Source organism: Ambystoma mexicanum, chromosome 8 (assembly GCF_040938575.1).
Source record: "Ambystoma mexicanum isolate Mex_15411 chromosome 8, UKY_AmexF1_1, whole genome shotgun sequence".
NCBI lineage: Eukaryota > Metazoa > Chordata > Amphibia > Caudata > Ambystomatidae > Ambystoma > Ambystoma mexicanum.
This window is the reverse complement of record NC_090929.1, coordinates 1,382,922,262-1,382,949,455: the sequence shown is the minus strand read 5'-3', so window position 1 is coordinate 1,382,949,455 and position 27,194 is coordinate 1,382,922,262. Positions and strand designations below refer to the sequence as shown.

The 27,194-nt window shown below is 45.0% G+C and overlaps 1 protein-coding gene across 1 annotated transcript in view; it reads left to right on the top strand.

Moving 5' to 3' along the window:
* EDRF1 (erythroid differentiation regulatory factor 1) overlaps positions 1-27,194 on the top strand; it is a 1,702,580-nt gene that overhangs the window by 469,645 nt on the left and 1,205,741 nt on the right. Inside the window, exon 8 of the mRNA XM_069611509.1 lies at positions 26,411-26,522. Within this exon, the coding sequence (XP_069467610.1) occupies positions 26,411-26,522 (112 nt within the window). The remainder of the gene's footprint in view (positions 1-26,410; positions 26,523-27,194) is intronic.

Below are 27,194 nucleotides of genomic sequence, written 5' to 3'. Positions count from 1 at the left end.
GGAGCCAAAGCCCACTCCAGCTTGAGGTACTTCTCTATATGCAATAGGAAGCCATGGCAGTAGAAGGTCTCACTTCCTGCAAAGGGGTTCCTCTAAAGCTCCCATCATGCTCTTCCATGTTCGGTTAAACCCCTCTACTAACCCATGTGTCTGCGAGTGGTAGGCAGTTGAGAACTTGTAGGCGACTCCACAGGTTTTCCACATGGCCTGCATGTAGTGGCACTTTAGATGTGACCCCTTGTCAGAGACTACCTCCTTAGAAAAACCTACGCTGGTAAAAATACCAAATAGAGCCTTGGCAAATGCTTGAGCAATGACCGCTCTCCTGGGAATGGCCTCCATGTACCTAGTGGCATGGTCCACTACATGACCAACAATGTTAATCCCAACTCTCTCAAAAGGAATTCCCACAAGTGGGAGAGGCACCAGAGGTGCCACATTATTGGCTCCACTTTTATCAGACATCTGGCAAGTGGGGCAGCATTTGCAGTATCTATTTACTTCAGCACCCATCTGAGGCCAGTAGAAGTACAGCGAGAGTCTCTCTTTGGTCTTCTTAATGCTTAAGTGACCAGCCAGCGGGACCCCATGTGTTAACTGCAAAAACAGAAATCTAACTCCTTGGGATACCACCAGCCTTCTGTTGTCCCATGTGCTTGACTCTGCAAGTTCACTATACAGGAGACATCTCCCCAGCTTTCCCGGGTCTTGCCCTTCAAGCTGGGACGCTGCTTGCCTGTGCAAGCCTTCATGCGAGGGACACTCTATTTGCCCCCGACTAAAGTCTGCCCTAGAGTGTCCATCTTCTGCAAGTAAGGTCTACAGATCAGGATGGTCTTTAGGATCCAGATATTCAAAACAGGATTGCATTGCCTCCACTTCTGTTTCACCAGTAGGTGGGTCTTCTGGGGATTCTGTTTCATTTACCCCGGGCTGAACTGGACGTGGGGGTCACAGGGTTGACCCTTAGCTTTTTGGACACAGAAGCTCTTTTTTTTTTTGATGGTCTGGGATTGAGGCCCTTTCTCACTTTAGAGACACTGATTTATCCTTGGTCTCAGTGGAGAGGTATTTTAAAATTGCCTTTTTGGCCTTCCTTGTCTGAGCCCTTTTATTTTTACGAGGGAGCTCAACTGTGCTAGAAACAACACCCACGTCCCATAGGTTGTTGCCCAACAGCACAGTTCCTGGTACTTCTGACTGGACATTGACAGACATTCTGACACTCATATCATTGCACTTTATAGTGAAAGGCATTACAGGGAGAATTTGGATAGGACCTCTTGCAAGTTTGGTGGGCCTCAGAGATGCCTTAGCTACATCTTCTGGGTTGAGCAAACTCACTCTCATCTACCACTGTGATGCTGACCCCAGTGTCTCTAAAGGCAGGGGTCGCCTGACCATTAATGAGTACACTGTCCTTTAAAATATTCTTTAGTATTATCTGGAATGGAATTATAAATATCCTGGCTTTGTTGTTCCCACGACCCAAGAGACACTAAAGTAACTCTAGCCTAAACTCCAATGGGTTCTTGAGCTAGAGAGTTAAAGTTGGCACCTGTCATAAGAGCTTCTCCCTCTTGGGTGAAGGCTAAGGAGACAGATGGGATACCTAAGGGTTTACCCGTGCATGTGGGATCACCTTTCACATGGTCGCCAGACCCACAAATCACACATTTACCAAAGATTTTCTGGAATTGGAGTTTCTGGTAACCACCCTCTGGTTTGGCTCCAGAGCTGCCACTAGCCCTATTGAGCTTATGGGGGTTCTTGTGTTTGTTACTTTTGTGGGCCTCTGTGGATGGGGGAGTTCTCTTTTCCTTCCTTCCTGTGCTTCTTCCCCTCCTCCTTTTTGTGAGGAGCCCCAGAATCCATGTGGGTGGCCCTGTTGGCTACCCACAAGTCAGCAGCAAGTGCTAACCTATTGGAGTTTCTCCTTTAAGTCAGCAAGGTGCTGTCTCAGTTCTGGGGAACAGGCATCAAAAATGCTATCTAGAATGAAGAGTCTTCTCATGCCATCAAAAGTTCTCACTTTATGGCCTTCAATCCACCCATCTAAGTTATTCAAAGATGAGCATACCCAGGTTGCCCACACAACGCGGAATCCTTTTTCTTATGGTCCCTAAACCTTTTTAGATATTGGGCAGGAGTCTTCCGATATCTAGCTATCAGAGCTTGCTTGACCAAGCTATAGCTCCTTTTATCAGCAACAGGATATGATGAGATATGACATTTATAATGCACCTATACACAACTACAGAAGCAAATCACCGCCATTCTGGAGGAGCCTAGAAAGATCCCATGGTGCAAGTGCACTATCACTTACTTCTTGCATTTCACAAGAAAATTCAAAAGCTTTGAACCAATCAATTATATAATTCTTACCATCATATGAACTCACCAAATCCTTAGGTAATTTATGCTTAGGAATCCTGGAAGCATCAGCCCAAGAAGACCCTGAATGGGAAGAAGAGTTACTGAGAGACAGCCATCTCCTATCTAACTCATGTTGCATCTCTTTCTCTCCGAGGCCTTGACTAATTTCCTTTTGTCTGAGCTCAATTTTTTTATTTTTCAGTTGCAAATTCATCTCAATGATTTTTGCTTTTTGTTTCTCAGTTGCCAAATGTACTTCATCAGGTAAGGGAGAGGGTGATGCAGGCCGGGGGTCTCAACAGGAGGGGGGCGCTGTACTGTCACAGGGTCCTGCAATTCTACATCTGCTCCCAAATGTGACCTCAAATCACTCTGCTTCATCCTCCTCTCTCAAATCAACGTCAGTAGGATACTTAGGAGATCTTGGTGTACTTTGGGACATCTGGCGTCCATCAAGGTTTGAATCGATTCTGGTTTGTTTTCTCTACAGCTAAGGCCTCTTTCATTACACAATTCCTTTAGCGTGTTTACTCTGAGGATGGTAAGTGCCTCCTGCTTGTAGATGGATCCCTCACTGTACCCCTGCCTAAAGTCTCCTCCCAGCTGGCCAAGGAAAGGCAGACACTGCCTGATCCTGACCTTGCGGGTCGTGTACCGCGTGAGGATCACCTGGGAGGAAACGGGGCACAGGGAGGTGAAAGGATCCTGTGGGATAAGACTTGGTATCCTCATTTGAAATGGACTAACCTTTCATATATTCCAAAACATACAATGGCTTATTGTCATTATAATATGTATGATCCTCATATTAAGTTGAGAAATACGAGCAAATGGGATGCAACATCTTTAAATATCCCATTTAAGGAAGAACCAGTTACACCTCACGTGATTTAACATCTTCCTTACTCCCAAAGGAATGGAGAAAGGAAATCTGTAAAAGGTGGCTTGAGTGAACTGCCTTTCCCTACTGTGATTACATATCATGAGGTTTCTTTTAAAATCTGTAAAAAAAATAGTTCTAAAGTCAAGAATAGTAAATTACTATTTAGAACTGATTTTGTTGCTTGTGACTCCACAAGTCCCATAATCCCAGGAGTACTGGAACAAAGAGGGCTGGGGAGCAGTGCAGTCCTGAAGGGCAGGCAATTATGCTTAACAGCCCACACCTAATAGAGGCTGGAAGGCTTAAAATGCTCCCTCAGGTGCAGGCCAGTAGAAGTAGAAGCAGTCCTGGTTGGAGAAAAAGTAGCAGTTTTATCAGCAGAAGTACCTGCTGGGGCAGAATGAGGTGGCAGAGAAAAACATAGTGCTGGAGAAATCCACAGAAGTGTGAGTAAAAAGGGACACCAGGATTTATCATCTACTTATTCCAGTTTCCAATCCTGAGTTGGTCCTTTTTCCCCAAAGTCTGGATTGCAAAGATTGCGCAGCGGAAAGCGTGAAGTCTGAAAGCTTTCCCACAGGTGGACCTAATTGCAGAGTTTTCACAGCGAGAAGTGTGCAGCAGACTGGTGTGCTCCAGGGGGTCCTGGTGAGCCAAACTCTGTGCCTGTTGGGTGGAGCCAAAGGCAGCTTGCAGAGAGGAGCGTGCCTGGTCAAGAAAACATCCGTGGTAGAAGCCCTGCAGCCTGTGACAGAGGCCGAGGAGGTGAGTGTTGCCACACTTTCTCAAGCCTTAAGGCTGTGCAGGAGGGCAACTGTAACCAGTTGCTTTTCACTCGCGAAGGAGTGATACTGGATAAAACGGACAGGAGCGTGTCAGACATTCGAGTCAACAAATGTAGCACTCGCGTAGAAGCGAATACGCTGGGGAAGGAAGTTTAAACCTATTACATTTTCAAAACAGCTTAAACAATGTTAAGAGTGGTCACCTGCACTTAAGTGACTGTAAAACAAATAGCAAGCCTTGGTAAAGACCTTTAAAGGTAGAGCTTGTACATGAATGACTGCTGTGGGAGATCCAACTATTGGTCAGGAACGTACATTGTCAAAGGCAATAGATTGAATTGGAAGATACTTGGTTGGTGGCTCAACAAAAGAGAAGACTGTTTAAAGAGTAGCCCTAGAAGAAGGGTGGTGTTAAAAAGTAGGCAAAGACATCACTTGTCCAGCAGAGCTAAAATGGGCCTTAGTGAAATTCTTGTCTTCATTTTAACGTTGTACAGAAATGTTAAGAGCTCTTTAAAGTTGAAGAAGTTGTTGAGTTTAAACACAGAAGGGTGTGGTATACATGAAGTAGTTAAGTCTGTCAAGAGAGTGGACCAGACAGAAGCAGAGGTAGAAGACTGGGAGTGGATCACCCCCGTGGAAGTTGAAGCTGTTGTATTTATGGTGCCGAGAGAAAAGCATTTTGAACAAAGCTTTACGTTTCATAGTGCTAAGAGAAGAGCAATGTGAGAGGAGAAGTTGGAACTGTTGTGTTTCATGGTGCCATGGAGAAAAGCACTGAGAGAAAAGTCTTATATTTCAGAGTGCCAAGAAGAAAGCCCAGTGAGGCACATCTTGTGTTTCATGGTGCCAAGGAGGGAGAGCACTGTGGCAGTTTCTGAGGAAGTTGGAGGGCTTCACTTCATGGTGCCAAGGAGGAAGCAGTGTGAGACTTTGAGTCAAGAAGTTATTTTGTCACCTGGCACTGCAAGAGGAGCAGTACAATTTCTGTTTAAAAAACTTCTTGAACTATATATCTCCTGGAGCAGACAGATCTTCTCTGGGTTGAACTGTGAAGTGTTGGAAGTTTAATCAAATCCAAATAGACTTTACCAGGACTGTGTTGGAACTTTGTTTCAACCTTGGATTTACTTACTATTTTGTGTTGAACCTGACTTTGACTTAAAACTTGTGGTGGGGAAGAGGAATTCACTCAGTTTAAGACCATCCAATTCAAAGGTGTTACACATATACACGTGTTTAATTTACAAATTGCCATATACTTTCTTGTTTGTTATTGTAGAAGTACGAGGGCCAGTAATGTTATTTTAGAGTGTTTTTCCTTAGTTTGTTTAGGCAGGACATCCCTGTTCGAGTAGAGCAAGATAGGTGTTGGGTTTTTAATTTTAGTTTAATAAAATGGCATTGTTTTAAAAACTCTCTAAATTGTGTCCGCTCTCACATTTCTGACCCCTCATAATATCCATACTGAAATACAATTTCCTTACAGCCAGAACTCTTGGAAAACACTCCTAGTGGATGGTTTTCCGGACCTCTGGCGTCTCTGCTACTCAGTGTATCTCAAACTACACAGTATGCCACCAGTGCAAGACTGAAGAAGACTGTGGGCAGTTAACAGCTGGACACCAAAATACTTTGAAAAATTATTGGGTTTTTAATAAGACCATATTGGTTACAACAAAGAAATCGGCTTCGTTCAGCAAATCATGAATTGAAGTTCCTCCTTTGTTTTCCTGCAGGGAAGTAGGGCTTTTCGAAGATTCTTCTTTCTTCCTTTCTAGTCTTCAGTCTAGTAAGCACAGCAGTATTCCAGTCCTTCTGCACAGCGTTCTTCCTCCTGTAAAGTAGTCCACATGACACAATGTAACATAGGCATTGCCTTTTATACTTCCTTCCCTCCCTTCCCACCAATCAGCAACTTTTCCCTGAGGGGTACTGTGAAGGATCACGCTGGACAGGTTTTTGCTCTTAAATAAGAAATAGTCTTTTAGTGACTTAAAAGAAATAAAAAAATAAACAGGACCTCACGTGTCCAGTATGTAGTCCAAAATTCAATCAAATATGGGCTTTTTTATAGGGTAAGGCACAAATCGGGATTCAGTCCTCATATGCCCAATGGAACGCTGCAGCTTCCTTTTCACCTCGTCTCTCTTCTGAAAAGGAAGGGGGAAGTGTCCGTTAGTCCCTCATCTCTTTCTGCTTTAAATAGGGGCTGGAGTCCCCTCATCCAATCAGTGCTTCCCCTAGGCCAGGCAGGGCTCCCTCCTCCGAGGAAGCCTGATAAGCCCCCCCCCCCTCCAAGTCCCACCCCCTTCTTTCTGGAGTGCTAACCGCCATGATGGAACCGGCAACAGTGACTCGAGGGGACTGCTTTCTATGGTGCGGTGTGTTGGAGTTAGGGGTAAACCATTGTATTTACAGGTTGCCTCCTGTTCCCACGTTCTGGTTTTCAACGTATTTTCCGACTGGCATGCAAATGACAATGCATAAGGGTTGCACTCCCTTCCCCACATTCATTTAACGTTGCAGCGTCCCGCTCATTTTGCTACAAGGTTTACGGCATCTCTCGTCCCCAAGAGCCGTTTGTTACCTCGGTCCAGTGATATAAACCTCGCCCCGCCATTGCTCTCAGCTCGCCCCTCATTCTGACTTTCCCTTCCGAGTTTGCTGTCTTTTCCGACTTTCCCCATGTTTGTGGCTGTCTATGGTCTGAGTTCCTTATCGTTTAGGTCACGGTTTCCCCAAGTAGGCTCCTCCTCCACCATGACTGGGTATTCCATTCTGGCCTCTTCCATGCCCCACCAGATGGTTTCCTTCTCTTTCTTTACTGTTCCTGTCTTCTTTGAAGTTATAGTGGGTTCCCAATCTCCGTATTCCCCGCCGAGCCCCTCTTCATGGCCGAGACTCTCACAGGAACCAATCCCATGGCTCCCCTCTGTCCCACTTCCCCCTCTCTTTCTGATCTGCCAGCCGGCCGCCATGATGCTGGATTGCTTGACCGCATGGGTTTCGGCGTTACAGATCCGACTTCAGCAATCAACCTCAAGTCAGCGTGCCGCTGCGTGGAGGCGCGGCACTGCTCTTTGCCCATCTGAGGTATGTAGTATAGCCAGGGTCAGTTTCGACCTTTGATTTGTGCTGGGAGGTTATAGGATGGTTGACTATCAGAAATGATGCAGGTATAGTCTTGTTGGCATTGGGTGCACGTTTTTCAAACCTGTTCTGTACTGGTCGGCGGTCACCAGCTCCTATTCTTATTGCTGCTGGCGTTTTTCCAAGCGTGTTCCTAACTGCTGCCTGCTTTTCGAAACAGCACCCCTGCATAGACTCGCTCCACATGCTGTCCAACCCGGTGGCTTCCCCGTTCTTGTCGACTCGTAATGGAAACGTCTTCATGGTTACGGCCGTCCGCAAGTTGTTAGCTTCGAGCTGGTTACAGAGACTTACTCTTAGGTGTACATGGCTCCAATTTTTAGGTTTGTCTGAACTACCAAAAGGTTTGGTAGCAATGGACGTGCAGCTAGGCTTAGTCTAGGAGGGAGAAGGCCTGTAGTTGAGTACAACGATCTTTGAGCACACTTATAGGCAAGCAAACACTTATACACTTTAGAATTATAAAAATAGGCTTATTTATTATAGATATCAAGGCAATGTTAAAATCGAGACAGTTCAGTTAAATAAAAATAGTTCACATAGATATACATACACTAGATATTTTCTGTTGTAATACTCAGTTTCAGTAGTAGACCTTAGATGAATTACAGTAGAGTAGCTTAAGGTAGAAAATCCTTCATCCACCAAGATTTACAGAAATAGCAATACCGGTAGGTTAACAACTTTAGGAAAGCCTTGTCTTCCCTATCTTTGGGATGAGTGTGCCAAAAAGTCAGATCGAGACACTGGTGGACTAGTGACCCTTGGGCGGCATAACAAAGGAATGCAGACACTGTCAAAGTAGTCAAAAAGCAGAAGAATCGTTTTCATAACAAGTAAGTAATGTGATTTGATTTAGAGGGTCCAGGGGGACTAGGTAGGGCACCTGAAGGATTTCAGCCTCTAGTATGGATGTCCTTAGGTCTGGGAGAACACAGTTGGGTCGTCCACTCCGACGTGACTCAAGAAGCTCAGGAGGAGCGACCAGCAACAGAAAACCTGCCTAGGTAAGTACCCAGGCGTTAGACAGTAACTACTATGATGAAGTAGAGCATTGTCACCGGCGGGTACCACAGGTAAGACAGTAGCTCTGGTTCAGGTATCTGGCTTTGACAGCTGGATGAAGAACTTTTAGCGGGAGCAGGTCGTCAGACGTGGTCACATGGATGCCCAGCAGACGCTCTTCACAGCACTTGGTTGTGCAGGCTCGACACAGGCTTCAGAACAGCGACAGTTGTCACCTGGCAGACTTTCGTCCTTCTCTTGGTGCTCAATTCTTCTGAGGGGGCTTCTCTGATCAGGATGCAGTCTCTATAGGCCCAGACAGATGCCTATAAGTTTGCAGCCGGAATGGCACTCGACGAGCCGATACATCACAGAAGTGCCAGAGGTCCCAGGGTATTCAGGTATTGTAGGCCTGGAAGGTTGCAGCACTTCGTGGGATGGCTCAAACTGTAGCTGGTCTTGGGACTGGTTCGGCCCACCAGTCCAAGGGAGGAAGTCGCCTAGTCTGGATATTCCCTGTCGCACAGAAGAAAGGGCTGGAACTGCATCGGTCACTCAGTTGACTTAGCAGTCGCTGGAGGTGCTGGAATGTTTATTCCAGTGGTTGACTCTGGCTTCACTATCAAGACCCTCACCTTTTATGCAGGATCCCAGCAAATCAGCATGCATGAAACATTCAAACTGTAGGTGGTGTGATGAATCCTTTCGATCCCTCACTAAACCCCTGCCTAATGTCTCCTCCCAGGTGGCCAGGGAAGGGCAGACACTTCCTGATCCTAACCTTGGGGATGGTGTACTGCAGTAGGATCACCTGGGAGGAGATGAGGCCCAACGTGGTGAGGAGATCCTGTGGGATGAGACACAGTGTTTGTCCTTTAAAAGGGAGAAAGTTTTAAAGTTGCCAAAAACAGTTAATGGCTTATTGTCATGATGGTGTATCTGAACCACATATACAATCTGTGACTGGGGGCACCAATGCCGTGAAACCTGAACTGACAGTAACAGCAGAAAGACCGTTCAAGGTTCTTTCAGATAAAGATCCTCCATACTCCCAAAGGTATAATGGAAAGGAACTTAAAACAATTGCTTTAAATATACTACCTTCTTCGGTAACAACACATTCTAATGATTCATCCTTAAATAACCTCAAGGCAAATAAATCTACCCTTAAAACAAAGAAGTTACTGAAAATGACTGGGAGGCGTGGCTACAAGGCCATGGAATAGGACGTGCTACCGAGGTGCTCCTGCTGATCCTTAACAATCCTGATGTTAAAATATGCTCTGAGCGCGCTGAGACGTAACTTTGGAACTGCAGATGCATGAAGATACAGGGCATGCCAGGATAATAATTATGGAGTGAATTGTAGCATATGCTGGAAACCGAGAGCTCGAAGTATTGTAGCACCTCATCGGAGAAAGAAACAAGAAGGCGGCTATGGGCGAACAAAAGAATGAGCCGCTGAACAGCAGCATGATATGAAGAGGGACCATGATACACTCAGGATGTGATTAAACCCAGACTGGCAGCCGGTACAGGATTGGCAGAGGTTGACAGTGTGTGTGGGTCTTCGCACGGTGCTGACCGACACAAGTGCCCCAGCGGGAGCGGGACTGCGGGCCAGCCGAATGAATCAAAGCAGCAGAGCATATGCGATGGAGCTATGGTGCCAAGTCTCACACATCAGGGCTCCTGATACAGAGGGAGCCACGCAGAGCGACATAGGTAATATCTCTTCCTAGCACTGTTCTATCTGGCCCCCCTGGACTGTATACGTAAAGAAGGGACCATATATGAAGCGGCCGGCGCATCAACAAATGTTGTGAAGGTGGATAACAGAGCAATGAGGGACACTGGTGATGGCACCCCGTGTATGAGTGCTCGGGCTCAGAGACTGTATATAGCTCTGAGGTGGAATCTCTCAGCTAAATACTGGAGAGATACAGAGGAAACATTGTACGGTGCAACATTATCAGGCTTGCGGAGAGTGCAGCCACGAGCCTTGGAAGCAGTGAAATTGACAAAGCACAGATTGCAATGTGTTCGCACGTTTAGCGAAAGCCTAGATGATGCACAGCACCGGTCATGGTGGTTACATGAAAGAACTGACCTCGAGGGCTGCGAAAACACTGAATGCTCGCTGAGCAATATAACCACTGGATGGTGGCAAGCAGAGCGCATGGAGAGAGCAAACTGATTATATATCCATATATGGAGAAGATGAGATTATGAACAAGAACGGCGGTCCAGCTTACACGTGGCAGAACCTGCAGTGTGTAACCGGAGGTGTGTAAAGGACACAAAATGCAGCGAAGTCCCATACAAGGCGGATGCCTAGGTGATACATGACACTTGGCAGGCCGGGTACATAAAGGATATAGCCACGTGTGAAGTGGAAATACTGAACGCTCACCAAGAGTACAGCCACTAGAGGGCTGAAAGCAGTGCACCAAAGGGCGCCCAAGAACCACAACATCAGAAAATGCAGAAGGAACTTTGATGAAACACGGGAGACCAGCCCGTGTGAGGAAAGGCACTGTAGAGCGTATCCAAAGGAGTAGTCTGAATCATAGAGCTAGCTAATACGGCCCTGTCATACGGGCCCCTTGCCACAAGAGGAGTACTGAGGAAACAACAGAGAAAGTGAGAGGCTTAGAGGCAAGTACATGGCCCGGCAAGGGGTATGGGCACAGAAGGCGTAAGCACAACAGGAAAATCACTCAACACAGTATCGCAACACACAAAAGACTGCACTACGAAAAATCAACAGAGGTGGACTAACCCCAGAAGCGCAGGTTAACACAGAGATACCAGCGAAGAAGAGAGTGTATCCAATATAAATCCGGTGAACCTGCCACAGGTGGCTTAACACAGACCCTCTCTGTGGTAGGCTAGCGCAGGTTGGGTGCAAGCAAATTGCGGAAAGAAGTAACGGACTACACAGGCCAGATCGCACAGTGATCACAAAGCAGTACGGATGGGTGATCAGAGGTAGGGGAAAGGTTGATGAGCTTGGGAGGATAAGAAATATTGTGAACCTACCATCAGACCTAGAAATACCTGCTGGTAAGCACACAGAGAAAGGAGGACATATGTGAAGCACAAAAAAACATTTATGCTCCCCAATATAAGGAATAGCGTAGGGAGACACTGAAAGAAGAGTGTGAGGAGAGGGCAAAGGGCAAGGCCCGGAAAAGAGTGACTGCTGAAAGAGCTGTTATACCTACAGCAGAAGTACTCCCCCCACCTCAGCACGGTGATAGCCAAGTGGCAGCACCACGTGAACTGGAGCAGAAAGGAGTGCTGCAGAACGAGGAGGCATGACAATTGCATCTAAAGCAAGTAAGACCAAAGGGAAGCAGTCATCGTTAGAAGCATTCGCCAAACCCACTCAGCTGACAGACGTTGCAAAAACATCAATGCAGGACGCACGTGAAAGTGTAACACAGAAGCGAATGGACCAGCAAATACTAGAGGCAATAACAGAGCTGAAGTCGGCGCTGGAATTCTAAATTGACACAATGAGTGAGTATAGATGTGAACCTCTTGAGACAGGATGTTAGAGCACTGACGGAACGCACTGGGGTATTAGAGAAGGAGGTGAAGGCAAATACAAGCAGTTGCAAAGAAACTTCTCAAGAAGTCTCCATGCTGAAGCAACAGGTGCGAAATCTGGAAAATAGGGCGGAAGAAGCATAAGGTCGGGCACAAAGGAATAATGTGCAGATAATTGGGCTCCCAGAGGGCGAGGAAGGATCGAACCAGACCAACTATGTAGAAGACATGCTTTTGTAGGAAATAGGAGATGGCTCTCTCACCCAAGGGTTTACTGTAGAAAGAGCGCACAGGGCCCTAACAAGGAGACCACCGCCTGGAGCCCCACTCGGTAATTGCCAAGATATTAAACTATAAAGACAGAGAGAGAATCCTAGAACACTTCCGGAAAGGAGGAACGATTCACCAGGCATCGGCATCCATCACAGCATATCTGCATTATACCTTTTTGGTTGAAAAACAAAGGATGAGCTACAGGCCTGTTAAGAAGAGGTTACCTGCAGCTAACCTCAGATATATGTTGCTGTATCTGGCGAAGATGTTAATGTTAAAGGACATTTGTACCGCGCACTATCACCACCGGAGTGGTCCCCTGGCGGCTCTGAAAGAGGAGGGGAGGTTGAGTTAGTGGGAGGAGGCAGGAAAAGTGCAAGAGAGCAGTGATGTGCTGTTGGCGCCCTCAGCCCGGTGGGTCCGTTGGCTGGGCCTGGGGTGTTTGCTGCCGGTAGTCGTCGTGTAATGTTGTGCAAGACTATGCGTGTTTTTGTTTTGTTGTTGCAATGTAGTGAAGTTTGTGCGGTTTGTTGTGCTGTAGATTTTGGTTGTGTTTGGTTTGGAGTTTGAGAGGTGTATGCAGAAAGGGAAATTGTTAGTAGGGTTGGTTAGTTTGCGTCTCTATGCTGAATTGAGGCGCTCGGCTTGCGCAGTCTCCCCTGGTGCGGCTCTGTCCTGATCTGGGTCCGACTGGCATACAAGGTTCCTTACTCCTCTGGCCCCCACCTCTAACATGCTCTCTCATAGCCCCCCTTATCCTCCCTTCATTATCCTGTGGCCAGTGCACCTGCCAATGTCAACCTCTCAGGTAGAGTGGTGATTTCCAATATCTCGACAATTCCACACCACTGTGGTACCTGGCGGTAACTAAGGGACGAGCGAAAGTGTTGGTGGGATTGTCTGGGTGGTTGGCTCAGTCTTCGTGCGTGTCGCCTGTGTTCCAGTCTATCCGGTGTCACTCGTCCAGGTGCCATGGGAGCTACCCTCTCGGGTCGGGGATGTCCTTTCCGGATTAGTCATCTTTTTTCCAGTTTCTGTTTCCAGATTTAGTCTGTGGTGTTGAAGAGCCAGGTTTTTAGTGATTTCCTGAATTTTAGGTGATCTTCAGTGTTTCTTATTTCTTTTGGGATGTTGTTCCAGGTTTTTGCGGCTAAGTGGTAGAAGGAGGTGTCGCCAAGTTTTTTCTTAAGGTATGGTTTGAGTTCCAGGCGGATTTCGTTGCTTGATCGAAGGGGTCTCGTTGGTTTGTAGACTGTTATTTTCTTTTGTAGGAATTCTGCTCCTTGTCCACTGATTGCCCTGTGCGTTATGCACATTGTTTTGAAGGTGATGCGAAGTTTTACTGGGAGCCAGTGTAGTGTTTTTAGGGCTGGAGTGATGTGGTATCTTCTGGATAGTTTGAGGAGTAGAAGGAATGGAATGTTTAAAGGTAACACATAAATGGGTTTTAAAGGGTTGGGTTGAAAGGAAAAAAATTGACGATAGAGACACTTATTTTTCAAAGGAAACTCATTCAGTTTTATATTACAGACGGGGAGAAAGAGAACCCTATAAATACCCGGAGAATTGGCGGCACTGGAACCTACGAGCAGAGAGAGGGGTCAAGGGACCTAACCAGATGCCCATACACAAATGTGTCTGCTGTGCAGTTTTGACAGTGGACAAACTCCTGTGAAAACTCCCATATCGTTGAATGGACTAAGTGGCCTATGCAGTGAAAGTCTCAGGAACTTGCTGCAAAGCATGCCTAAAAAGAGGACAAATACGACCGGACAGACGATCTATGGAGTCCAAACCAAGATGATTCGGGTGGAAGAAATACACAATGAATAAAGAAGAGAGGGAAAATCAACGTGTAAAAATGCAAATGGGGAACCAGGAAATGTTATGGATGGGAGCGATGGAACAAATGTGGAGTATAAGCCACACGTGAATAAAGTGTGACAAACGGGCTGGTGGGTTACCTCAAAGCGTGATCTTCTTTCAAGTTCTCATAGTGGCTGTAAAATTATCTGAGGCATATAGTTAGTTTAAAGTTAACTGGGTAATAGTGGTGGGATTTAGATAAAAGTAAACAAAGGTATTCTTTAGGGACACATGCATGTTTAGACTAGGAGAATATAATGTGTTAGTACTGACATTGTAGATACCTCCCATATCAAAATAAATTATATCACAGGAAAGGGTGATCAGGTGATTACATTTTTATAATATAAAAAAGATTAAAAAAACAAAACATAACATTTGTACGTTCAATTACAAATTACAAATGCATATGTCATCCATCATAAAAGTAAGACAAATGACACCTAACAACAAAATACAGTGATTCCAATGCATTTGTGTTTGATATCTGAACACCATGATTACAAGCTATTTCCTTAAACTGTGTAAAGTAGACAGAGCACATCATTTCCCACCTGCAGCAGATCATGCCATTTTTCCCAATGTCAAAATTTCTAACAAAACATACTGATAGTTGTTTGGATCAATGCCACTGGAAGCCCATGATTTCGACTTAGTGGATCTTGCACATGTATAGGGAAAATGCAAATTATATCTACTTCAGTTCTAGTTCTAGAAGATGAAGGTCCTGCATAAAGATTGTGCTGTTATTCGAGACCCCTGAAGATGTTTGCAAGTGGATGGACTTATAAAACATGCCGATGGAGAAAGAAGACCAGATGGGAGATAGAAGTGATAAGTGAAGCTGCAATTTGTGATTAATGTACTCTCATGGGACATGGGGGCCACTGCAGAATGAGTCGATAGAGACACTTCAGCTGAAAAATGTATGCTTGTCTTACTGTTGCTAAGCACAGGTGCTGCATATCGATAGGCGGCACTAGGAATCACACTATTAACCCACATTAAGTAGTTTAGTTAGGATACTAGTCTTACAGTATCCTCCTGCTGAACTCCGAGCACCGGTAATGTGCCAGAGAAAGGAGCGAGATGCAGGGAAGTCCGAGATTCACTATTGGAGCTGGGCAACAGTTGGGAACGGTTGGAGTGGGTGGAGGGAGGAGAGTTGGGGTAGTTAAAGTGGAAGTGTCAGGAGAGAGATGGGAAGGGACTGGAGAATATGGGGGAACTTAATGTAGTAACCTGCTATATTAAAAGGAACCGGTTTAAGACATATTTCAGACCGCAGAAAATAGATATAAATAACGCTTCTCCAAGAAACCCACTTGATCAAGGCAAAACAGGAGATGATAGCACAGAAATGGAGCAGGGTGACTCTGGGCTCAACATACTCGGCATATGCTAGAGGGACCCTAAGATCCTCCAGACCTATCTAGATAAAGATGGCAGGATGGTAATTATTAGGGGATTGGTTGAAAGTCAAGAAATATGTGTCATTAATGTGTATGCCCCAAACCAAGATACTGCAGCTTACTTTAGATCTTTATACCCTAAGATTAGCCCGTACAAGGATGGGGCGGTGATATGGGGGTGAGGGGTATTTTAATTGCACTTTGGACCCAACGCGAGATAAATCGGATAGCAAGTTCGCTTATCCAACCTCTTCTGCCAAAGCGTTGAATACGCTGTTACAAACATTTAAGCTAGCTGATATATGGAGAACAATGTACCCACAAGATCGAGTATATTCACACTATACTGCTCTGAAGAACCTATATACAAGGTTAGATTATTTGTTTGTGGGAGAGGATATGCTGGGTGAGTTTACACAGGCTTAGTACAAAGCTAGGGTCCTGTCGGATCACGCCCCACTGGTGGTTACATGGCGGGTCCCACCATCCCACTCCCCTCCCCCAGCCAAAAGTCCGACCTGGAGACTTAGAGTGGAGGCATTGAAAGACACAGGATTCCGACGAGAACACTTAAGAACTGAGATGAGACACTATTTTGAGAATAACACTGGCAGTGTAGACGTGGCCGGTGTGCTATGGGAAGCCTTCAAAGTGGTTATTAGAGGGGCGGCAAGGGGATGCAAGATGTTATAATGCCGGATCTACAAAAGACAGAGAAGTTAGAAACCATAATGCAGGCAGGAAATAGCTCCCTAGAAGAAGCCAAGGAAGTGTCCTGCCTGCAGCAGGAATGTAGAGAACACTGGGAAAGGTTAGGCAATCTATGTTACAAGAAATACATTGAGAGACAGCATGCTGAAGGGGACAATCCGGGCAGCCCGTTAGCGTGGCTGTATAAGAGTGAGACCATGCGGCAGACAATCAGAGCCGTGAAGTGGACGGATGGGAAGTTACGGGAGACCCAAGAAGAAGTTAATAAATGTTTTTATGACTATTATAGGCACCTATAAAAGGAAGCTGCGGCAGAAGAGGGGGGCAATATACAAGATGCATTGACCAAGATTAATCTTCCAAGACTAAATAAAGAGGAAAGCGACAGCCTAGAAGCCCTATCACATTAGAAGAACTAGAGAGTGTGATAAAAGAACTACCAACCAGTAAAGTCCCAGGAGCGCGGATGGGCTCTCCGGTGAATTTTATAAAGAATGTATGGCCGAAGTACTCTCCCCCACCCTCTCATCGCCCGCATTATTAGCAATGAAGGCACTAGACACAAGTAAATTGCCAGGGTCTCTACGAGAGTCGATCATTATCCCACTTCTCAAACGAAATAAACCGGATAGGGAATGTGGCTCATGCAGGCCCCTATCATTGCTGAACCAAGACGGGAAGATTCTTACAGCAGTCATGGCAAAGAGACTTAGAATGGTCATAGGTAAACTTATACACCAGATCAGGCAGGATACGTCCCACACAGGAATATCACTAATAACTTGCAGAGATTACACCATATAATGGATTATACCCAGAGGGATACCCAGGGATACACAGGAGGTGGTAGTAGTGTCACTGGATGCAGTAAAGGCATTTGATTCAGTCAGATGGTCATGGCTGCTTGCATTCCTGAAAGAATATGGTATTGGCCCCATATACATTGAATGGGTGAGGCTGCTATACAACAAGCCGATAGAAAGAGTTAAAACAGGCTCTATGATTTCTGAGCAATGTCAGCTAGGTAAGGGGACAAGACCGGGCTGTCCATGGTCGCTGATGCTCTTCATTTTAGCACTGGAACCACTAGCGGTTTATTTATGGGAGGAATATGGAGATGTGGGTATAAGCACCTCAGGGGGGAGGCACCTGATCTCGCTGTATGCAGATGATCTGCTCCTATACCTACAGTACCCAGAGGAGAATTTACAATATGTCTTAGACGTGATGGAACGATATGCAGCACTATCGGTTATAACCATGAACCCCCAGAAGTCGATTCTGTAGCCCCTGGGATTGTATGTCTGGAAGCCTGTACACAAGCTACCGGTGCTACAGATTAAGTGGAAAGGAGTGATGTTTAGATACCTGGGGGTAGATATATACCACGTCCCTCAGTTAGAAAATATACATAACACGGTGAAGGCAGTGAACAAGGTTGAGAATTCTATGGCATTCTGGTCTAGACCACCATTGTCCATGATGAGGCGGACAGCTTTATTGAAGAGGGTGGTGCTGCGATACCTAAGAAGTTTTTTAGGAAATTGCATGGTATATGCGGGAGCTTCATATGGAACAATTCAAGGTGTAGCGTGGCACTGTGGACACTCCAGAATCCATACGAGCAGGGAGATATAAAGTTGGCCAATTTTGAGGTATATTTTATGGCTAGTCAGCTGCAATTTCTGCCCAAATGGCTGTCAGCGGACAATCTAGGCTGCTACGCACAGAATGCACTCCGTTCTTTTTTAATGAAGTGATATGGTTACCCGATTCGAGCACAACCAGTGAAAATCTATTGTTGCGCCTGGGGTGCACAATGTGGCACATGGCAAGTCGAGTGATGGGTAATGCAACGCCGTATTCCCCACAGATACCACTAGTGGCGCTGGAAGGGGTAGATGAACACATCAGGGTGAGTGTGAGCAGATGGTGGGAACCCATGGGGATAGCAACAGTGGAAAATATTTTAAAAGAAGGGAGGCCTAAAGTGTTCGAAGAGCTGATGGGTGATACGGGAGTGCACCGGGGGGGGGGGGGCAGCACATCACATATTCCTGTCTTTTGAAGAGACTCAGGCAGAGATTGCAGACCGAGTCATCTCTACAGGTGGACGAGATTATAGAGACATTTTATGACGTGTCAGAAGGGGGACAAAAAGTCTCACATATATACAAGCTATTGATGTGTAAGGTTGGGGAGGAAATGGGATAGACAAGGCAGAAGTGGGAGACAGAATTGAGGGAGCCAATGTCGGATTAGATGTGGAGCAGAGCCATGGGGTACCACAAAAAGGTGTCGAGGAATGTGTGACTACAACAGATACAGCTGTATGTTACCCACAAAGTGTATCTGACCCTGAACATATTAGCCAAGTGCAATCAAGCAAATGTACAGACGTGCCCGAAGCACAGGGAGATAAATGCAGATCTGGTACATATGTTCTGGGTATGCGCAGATTTTGGGGAGAAGTAGCCCAAACACAGAGATTACCCTGGATGGGGATCCCCTAAGGCCTGTCTGTTAGGAGGTTTCCCAAGACCTGAAAGAGCTAAACATGTGAGCAAACTTAAGGACATAGCATACATACCAGCAAAACGCAGAATAGCGATGGGATGGAAGGCACAAACAAGGCCGGCAGTGGGAGTATGGTGGAGGGATCTGTTAAAATGTGCCAATGCGGAGTCCGTGTTGTGGCAGGAAATGAGAGGTAGAAACCTGGAAGAGGAAGAGGGAGGATTGGAGGCAATTAGTAGCTGATCTGGCCGTCTCAGAACAAGGTGCTCAGGACTCGTAATAGACCTTCAGATAGTTGATACTGTAGTGCAGAGAGTTACTGATTGGGAAGAGAGGTATGGAAGAGTGAGTGCGACGTAGGCTGAGATGGGAGGGGGGAGTTTTGGTGGGAGAAAAGACTGTCATTTATTGGAATGTAGTATTCTGAAGGGTACCTGGTTACTGCCTTGCTCTGCCCAGGTTGGTACAATAATATCAAAAAACGAATGAGCAAGGTCAGGTCGATCTCTGCTGAAGAGTAACCACTGCTACACCCTGAGTGGGTGACCCCTTGTGTGGGTGGTCACAGAATTCTCATGAAACTGTTCTTCTGCACAAAAGGGTTTTATTTTGAAGTGCAGTGGTGTAGTACATTCACATTTGAGGACATACAAAGTGTAGTACCTAAGTATGAATCATCAAGTAGTCAATATTTGAGACATCTACTTGTACAGTTTGTTCATTCTCTATAGGTTCCATGGGAAGGAAGCTTAGAGAATTCAGTGGAATCATAAACAGGTGGGGGGCCCATAGAGTGTGGGCACAATCAAGAGTTGAACAACAACATATAATACAGGTCAACACGACAGTGTTTCGGCCATTTTGCGTGGACCTAGGTGAGCTCTAATGGTGTAGGCCTTCATCAGGACAGGAGTGTCTTTACGAGTGGAGGGTCCTAAGTGGTCGAATCCGAGGAGCTTAGTGGCTCAGATTAAGAGGTGGAAGGATCCACTTCTTTAGGATGCAGTCGTCATCTTGTCAACAGGCGCGGTCACGTCTATTGTCAGTGCATTCAGCTCCCAAGATCGTTGAAGCAGCAGTGTGACGTCTCGTATGTCGAGGATGCAAGTGTGGTGTCTTCAGCAGAGATCGACCTGACCTGACATTCGTTTTTTGATATATATTGGAATGTGTAATGGTTGTATTGATCCACAATTGTAAGGTAGCGTATTTGTGTATTAAACCAATAAAAACATTTGTTTTTTAAAGTTACTGAAAATAACATACTTTGTTGTTGAGGACTACAAGTCCCATAATCCTATAAGTACTGGGACAAGGAAGAGAAGAGGGCGGAAGACTCATCTAGCAGTATCAGTCAGGCAGTTAAGCCTGACAGCCCCCACCTTAGGGAAGCTGAGAGGCTTAAAAGGCCCCCTCAGGTGCAGGCAATTGGTACTAGCTGGAACTGTGGCTGCAGTGTGGGCAGTAGTAGCAGAGGCAGAAGGAAGAAGGCACAGTGTTTGCAATCCAGGCAGAAGTGGGGGTACCATAGGGATGCCGGGACTTTGCTTCAGATTTCACCTGCTTGTCCTGAGAGTGTCTTGTTCCCCCAAACTCTGGTGTACAGACGCTACACAGCGGAAGGCGTGCAGGAAGGCTGCTTTTCCCCATGTGAGCCTAATTGCAGAGATTGGGCTGCAGGAAGCGTGTCTGAGACTTTGGTGAGCATCTGTCATGCAGCTGTGGGTCTCTGGAGCGAGAAGGGTTCCTTTACTAAGTGGCGGGACTAGATACTCCTTCAGGAGGAACGGTGTGGGTCCCAAGTGAAGCCAGAACTGGTAAAAGTCGCACAACACGCGGAGAAAGGAACACAGAAGCCGGTGAGTTATACCTAGAGTTCTGATTCCTTGCACAAGCATTGCCGGAAAAAGTATCAAGCAAAATAATCACTTGCGTAAGAGTAGAAGCGAGTTAAAGTTGTTAATTGAGTCTTCAGCAATGGGACACTTAAATTGTAGCACTTGTGTGTGATCAGGTTTTTTTCTCCTTCACTCGTGTGAAGACCAAACACTATGGAAAGCAATTGTTAAACTTAAAACTCTGTAGAGCACATGAAGAAGTTGTCGCATATGCCTAATTAAGGTTTTAGAAGGAAGAGTGACCTTTGAATCCTTATTTACGCAGACTACAATTGCTACCAAAGAGAAGTTAAATGTTTAAACATTGTATTTGAAGTTGGAGCAAGCGCGAACAAGGTATTCCTCCCAATTGAGACTGAGATCAGCCTTTTCCTGGCAAAGGACAGTTTAAACCGTACTATGGTTCAAAAAGAATTGCAGCATTGCTCAAGATACTAGTGTGCAAGCATTACCTGAAGCCAAGAGAGTGGCAATAGACCTTCTGGGTAATTATTCTGGCTAACAGTTGGCAGAAGGATAAAGGCAAGGCTGGGGAAGGGAAACTTGCTACATATAAACTTTCTTTTGAAGTCGTTAGAACCTATATTGCCAAATACAGTAGAAAGAAGAAAGAAGTGTGGCCTAAAGGCAATTCTAGGTTGTTAATTGCAGATAGACAAGAAAGACGGAGACGTTGCCCCTCTGAAAAGGAAGGTTCAGAGTAAGAGTGTCTTGTCTACTTGAAGGTGTTGAAGTACCCAAAAGTGAAGCTTGGTTTAACCAAAATCTGTTTAAAGTCACAGAGTACTGAAACGGTGGTGGTGGTGTATTTGGTTGTCAGTAAATTTGAAACTTCAGTAGAACAAATGACAAAGGAATAGGCCCTCATGGTAAAGTCTTGTTGAAGTTGCTGGAGTGGAAATCAAAGTGCTGTGAAGTCATCCTAACAAAGATACCTTCTGTGACTCCTAATCTTGTAAAGAGAGACATAACCATGTTAACCACGAACTGTGTTTCATTAACATTTACAGAAGATGTAATTCCTTTGAACTGTGGTAATTCTTCTAGGACAACTAGGAGTTGTGGAAAAGCATTGTGGATGGGAATGACATAGATGCTATTCTGTGAAGTGGAAAGTCTTCTCGTCAAGAGGAGAAACGTTTCTGTTATTGGAACTTTGGTTAACAAAACTTTACTTTGACATTGAAGACATAAAGAACTGAATTGAGACTGTATAACATATATGGACTTCTTTTTTTTTAAAACATTGGAGCTGAGTCTACCTTGAATTCTGGGGAAGGGAAGCTCACCCAGGTTATTAAGAGGTGGTCAAAAGAGACAGTGAATATCATTGTTTATGTTGTTTGGAATTGCCATATATTTGGTGGTCAAAAGAGACAGTGAATATCATTGTTTATGTTGTTTGGAATTGCCATATATTTTCTTTGTGTATTTGATGGTTAAGTGTGAGGGCAAACATCCTGGTTTGGTGTTTCCCTTTAGTTTCGATAGGCATGGAAATCCTCCTTCAGTAAGGATAGTGAGCCGTTTGATAACAATTATAATATAATAAAATGCCATATTTTGAACAATCATCCAAAAGTTGTCTGCCTCGCATTGCTGGCCCCTCACAGCGGACAGCCAGGCACACCGTTATCACTGGATCAAAGCAGACACAGTGGAGGACAAAGACCTGAGGAGTTTTGGTGTCCTCCCAGCTTCCTGTCCTCCCAGACACACTGGCGCTTCCAGGCAGGCTTCCCAATGGGAGCATGTTGATGACAAAAGAGTGAAAAGGACTCCCTCCCCCTCCCCCACCCACACAGGTTAGCAGAGGAAGGCACAAGAATGGACATGCGATAGTGAGTTGGTGAAAAAAAAAGACGGGCACCATTTTATCATGAGAAGTTGGGGGGGGAATATATCTACTGCACCAGCCACTCAGACTTGCCATTCAGGATACATGAGAAAATTAATACTATGTATACCCTAAGCCCTCCACATAAGGTGTGGTGTGGTGTGGTGATCTGACAAAAGAAAAGCATAAATAGGACTCAAAGTATGCCCCTATCCTGGTGACATTAAGTTATCGCAGTAATATAAAAGAAAACCAAAGAGAGAAGCTCATGGAGCTCCCAGCAACACTGGACAGAAGATGTGTGTTACAATAGAAAACTACAGATGCCACAGAAAAAGATGGAGGAAAGCAGACTCCATCGAAGTTAATCAAAAAGGGTTCCCAGAGTCATAGAAAAAGAATGAGTGAGAGAAAAAGGTTCCAACTCACTCAGGAGAGTCAGTAAAAATCAATAGTCCAGCAAAAAGTGCTGGGGTACTCACTAAGTGGCGGGAATTAGACACAGGATGGAAATTCTACTTAAGAGGAATGTCTCCCTTCCCCTGGCCTTTCACGGCTTTCTCAGACAGTCCTGGTTCACTAACCTGTCAGGGACTGTCTAGCTGCTTCACAGTTCACTTTTGTGGAGTGAGGTCCCAGATCCTTATTTCTTTACTTCTTTGGCCCATAGTATTTGGGATCCTTTTCTCCCAAGTACTGCCACTAGGAAATAGGCTTAGGCTGCTACTCGTTATTTTTGGGGGCCCCAAACTCTTATTTTTTTAGTCTTCTGCCTTTCAGGATCCCACCAACCCATTCCTGGTCACCCAAAGCTCCACAGGGCGCTTACCAGTGTTCTTCAGTTGTTAGGGGTGGGGGGAGGTGGTCTCTCCAACCTCTCGCTTGGATTCTACAGAGGATGCAGCGCCTCTAGAGTGTTCCCCTGTTCCCAGGTTGTGCATATCTTCATGACTGCCCTCGATCAGCTGGCCTGTCATATCCTCTTTGTCTGCTGGTCCATACACGGCAGACCTTCCCAAGATGCATATGCCTGCGAGGTAAGCGTCTCAGTTGGTGCTCTCCTGGCCTCTCTTCTCCTCTCACCTTTGAACGTCTCGGTTCCTCCTTGATGAACTTTATGAAAAGAGCGGTTTAAGAGTACTGAACTGTAAAGCAATTGAAAAGGCTGCGGAATGGCCAGAAAAATAGTCAAACGGAAAGTGAATGAAAAAACCAGTGGGGAGGGTGCAAATTTCAAGCAGGAGAGTGAACTGGGAATTGACCATTACATTGTTTTGAATATGAAGCATTTTTGAATACCGAACCAAAGCAAAGTGATAATGAGTGAATGTCACAAGCATGAAAAGCCGAGGAAAACATTCTCTGATATAAAGAAAGTGTCAACCAGATAAAATTAAGAAAGCAAGCATTTGTAATGAATATGATGAACTGTGAAGTGTTGAAGTTGAGAAAAAGAAAGCATTGGCTAAAGTCAAAAGGAAAAGAGGAATTGTACAAGCTGTGACAAAACTTGGAAAAGGTTGTGATACTTAACAAGTGAATAGTGACAAAACAAGTGTTGGAAAAGACTGCCAGAATATAAGTTTGATACCACTGTTGAGTTGAAGCAGAGGTGGTGTAACTGTGGAAAAGAAACCAATCGGGTGTGTCGGCTGCGTGACCTGTAATTGGTGGACCATGTGGTCACACAACTGCGCCTAGACCAAATACACCCCACTCTAGAAAAGCCACTTGAAGCATTTATAAGTCTATGGTTGAACATACTGAAAAGCCTGTGCATTGTGAACTTAAAGAGTGAAACTGTATGATTTGTGATGAAAGAGCCAAGAGCCTTAAAGCTGTGAAGAATTCTGATGAATTGTGTTGTTGTGAAAACAGTCAGAGACTTGAAAGTTATGGGAAGGGAACCCCTTTTGATTGACATTTAAACTATTTGGAATCCTGGGGAAGGGAGAGCCCCTTTCTAACCGAGAGCTGGAAGAAGCTCTGAACTTTTCTTTGAACACTTTTTGAACCTGTTATCCCTACACAGTTTGAACAAATAGATGTGAGGTCTAGTATAGGTTTTGGACACAGATGGATATTTGCTTTGGACATCCTGACACAGACTATCCTTAGTTTTATTTAGGTAGGGAAATCCCACGTTAGCATAGGGCAAGGTAGGCCTTATCACATTCTCATCATGATTTTAATAAAAGTTTATAGCCCAAACGTTACTCTGTTGTCTCTGTCTACTTCCTGATGCCTTCACAGATGTGACTTTCGCTGGCTTTTTCCGAGCCACTAGACCGCTCACCATAGTTGTTTCTCATAGTGATCTTCATGGTTCTGCGTTTCTCCCTCGTCTCAGTAATTTGCAAGTAGAAAGTAGGACTTTCTACCTTAGACATATTGACGTGTGGGGTATTGAAGGAGTTTGTGTATGGCAAGTAGTAGAGGCAGGGGTTGATAGTCTGGGAATACCGTGTTTTCCCTGGATAGTCTTTCCTGGTCCCATGGGGGTGTCCCTCATGTGATCCTCCCGCTGAGTACCACCATCAGGGGGAGTATCCGGTAGTGGCCTCACCTCTCTGGTCTCATGGGAAGGTGCTCACCCTGGGGAAGCAAGGACGGTATCCTGAGAGTTCCTTTTCGGGCGGTGATGGATGAGATTGAGGAATTTGTTCAGGGTTCTGGCTTCTAAGTAAACTTTGCTAAATCTTGTGCCCTCTGCGTCTCCATTTTAAAACTCCAACAACAGGAATTGGAGAAGGTTGGTCCGATTTGGTGGGTCAGAACACTGATTAATTACTTGGGGTCGGGGGAATGGGTTGTGGATCCCAAATAGGATCTCTCAGGTCTATCACGCTAATTTCCAATGTTTATTTAAGGATCTGAAAGAGTGTTTGGTAAGATGGGACAAGCAGGAAATGTCATGGTTGGGAGCATAACAGCTGTCAAAATTAACCTAATACCTAGATTGTTGTATAACTATTTATCTGGATTGAATTGGCGAGTCGCGCTGGGCCATCAAAGGTAACTAGTTCAGTATTAGTTTACGTATTATCATCCACTAGTATTAGAGTTTGATTATCTCGAAAATGTATCCAAAGGTAACTCAGTTAATAATAAACTTGGTTTATTCAAATTCAGGTGGCAATGACTGCTTGTTGTATAACTGCTTGGCACTCCGGTTAAGATCCCCCAACACTGACCTGAAGAACCTTCAGGTGGAAATTATGAACATTATATTGGGTAACAAGAAAGTGCAGATTCCCAGGAAGGTGATGCTCATAGGGGTGGGGAGCAGGGAGTTTAAGGGTTCAAGATGTCCATAGATACAATATGGCGGCACACATCTCACGCACATTTTCCTGGAATAAGATGGAAGAGAGGTCTAAATGGAAGCAAATTGAAGAAGCATGCTCTCTGGTCACCCTTTATCACCTCCCCTTTACTCGCACAAGGAGACACAGAAATGACTTCCCACTGTTACTCTCCACAACAAACACTATTTACTGCTGGAACAGGACTGCGAGGAAATGTACAACCTTGGGACCTTTCACCCCAATGTGGAACACTGATTTACTCCACGGTAAAATGGGTGCCAGATTTCAGACCTGGAAAGAAGGTGGATTGAAATACTACGGTGATCTATAATAGGGATAGTAGTTCCTTATCATTCGAGGAATGTAAAAGAAAAGGTCAGGTCAATGAAAGGTATAGATTTCAATACATACAACTAAGGCACTGGGCTGCACATTAACTTATTAGGCAAAATTACTGTCCTGAGTTTAGGGCTATAAACCAAATCTACGGATATATGGTGGTCATTTCTAGAATATGCAGAGAGGGTCCCTGGGGTAACTGGTAGGCCTCTGCTTCTCCGCCATTACCCATTACTTTGAAAACTGTAGCTTTTCTTGGGGTTCGTTTGCCACTGGAAATTATCGAAATTGCTGGAATGAAGGGATGTGGTTTTGCGAACATGTGACTCTTGAAACTGGCTCGGCGGCGTGGTTTGTTAATGTATTCCTCTCTGACATGTAATGTGCAGCTGGAACTGTTGTAATGCATTGCAGTGGTTTAAATATTAATGACAAAATCTGGTTAAAAATAAAGAAAAACGAATTTACACTATTTCTTTGGTTTCTCTTTAGGGATAATAATAAACCTATCAATGTGCTAACTGGGATTGATTATTGGTTGGATAATTTGATATGCAATGTTCCAGAGCTTGTGATGTGCTTTCATGTCGATGGAATTGTTCAGGTAAGAATAATAGAACACAGCCCCTTTTTTTACTGAGATCTTTAACAGTGGGGTACAGCCAAGGGTTCTGATCCACTAGGAGAGAAATTATCTAGTGACAATGTCACACAACTGTAAGTAAGGAGTTGCTAAATTGTCAGCGTGTCCGAAGAGATTTTTTTCATCATTCATTCTCAGTTTGTTCAATTTAAGGTAGTAACAATTGCATTTGAGCTGTCTGGCATCCGCCACATTTGTGCTGTTCACAGCTTTCACAAACTGATATATATGTAATGGATATTAGCCTAATACTGATTTATTTGTTCTATCCTTAAGACATTGTAGTGCAAAAGAAGCGCACTGTTCAATTATATTTTAGTAATCACAAAAATCCTTTGTCCGCCATGATCATTGCTGCAGGAGACCAATCGTAGGACACTGACAGTGTGCTGACAGGCAATTGAGAACATTCCACTGAGCCCCTTTTTTGACAAGCTTATATAAATTTCAATCAGAATCACATAATTGGATCTATAGAAGAGATTTCTACGTGGCCCCCACGGATGCTCAAACAAATGTGTATTTGAGGCCCACATTCACCAGCTATCATAGTGACATTTAGGCCTGGTTTTACTTTTTGGAACACTGAGGTGCCTAATAAACTGCAGACTACGGTGCATACACTTAGGTTTT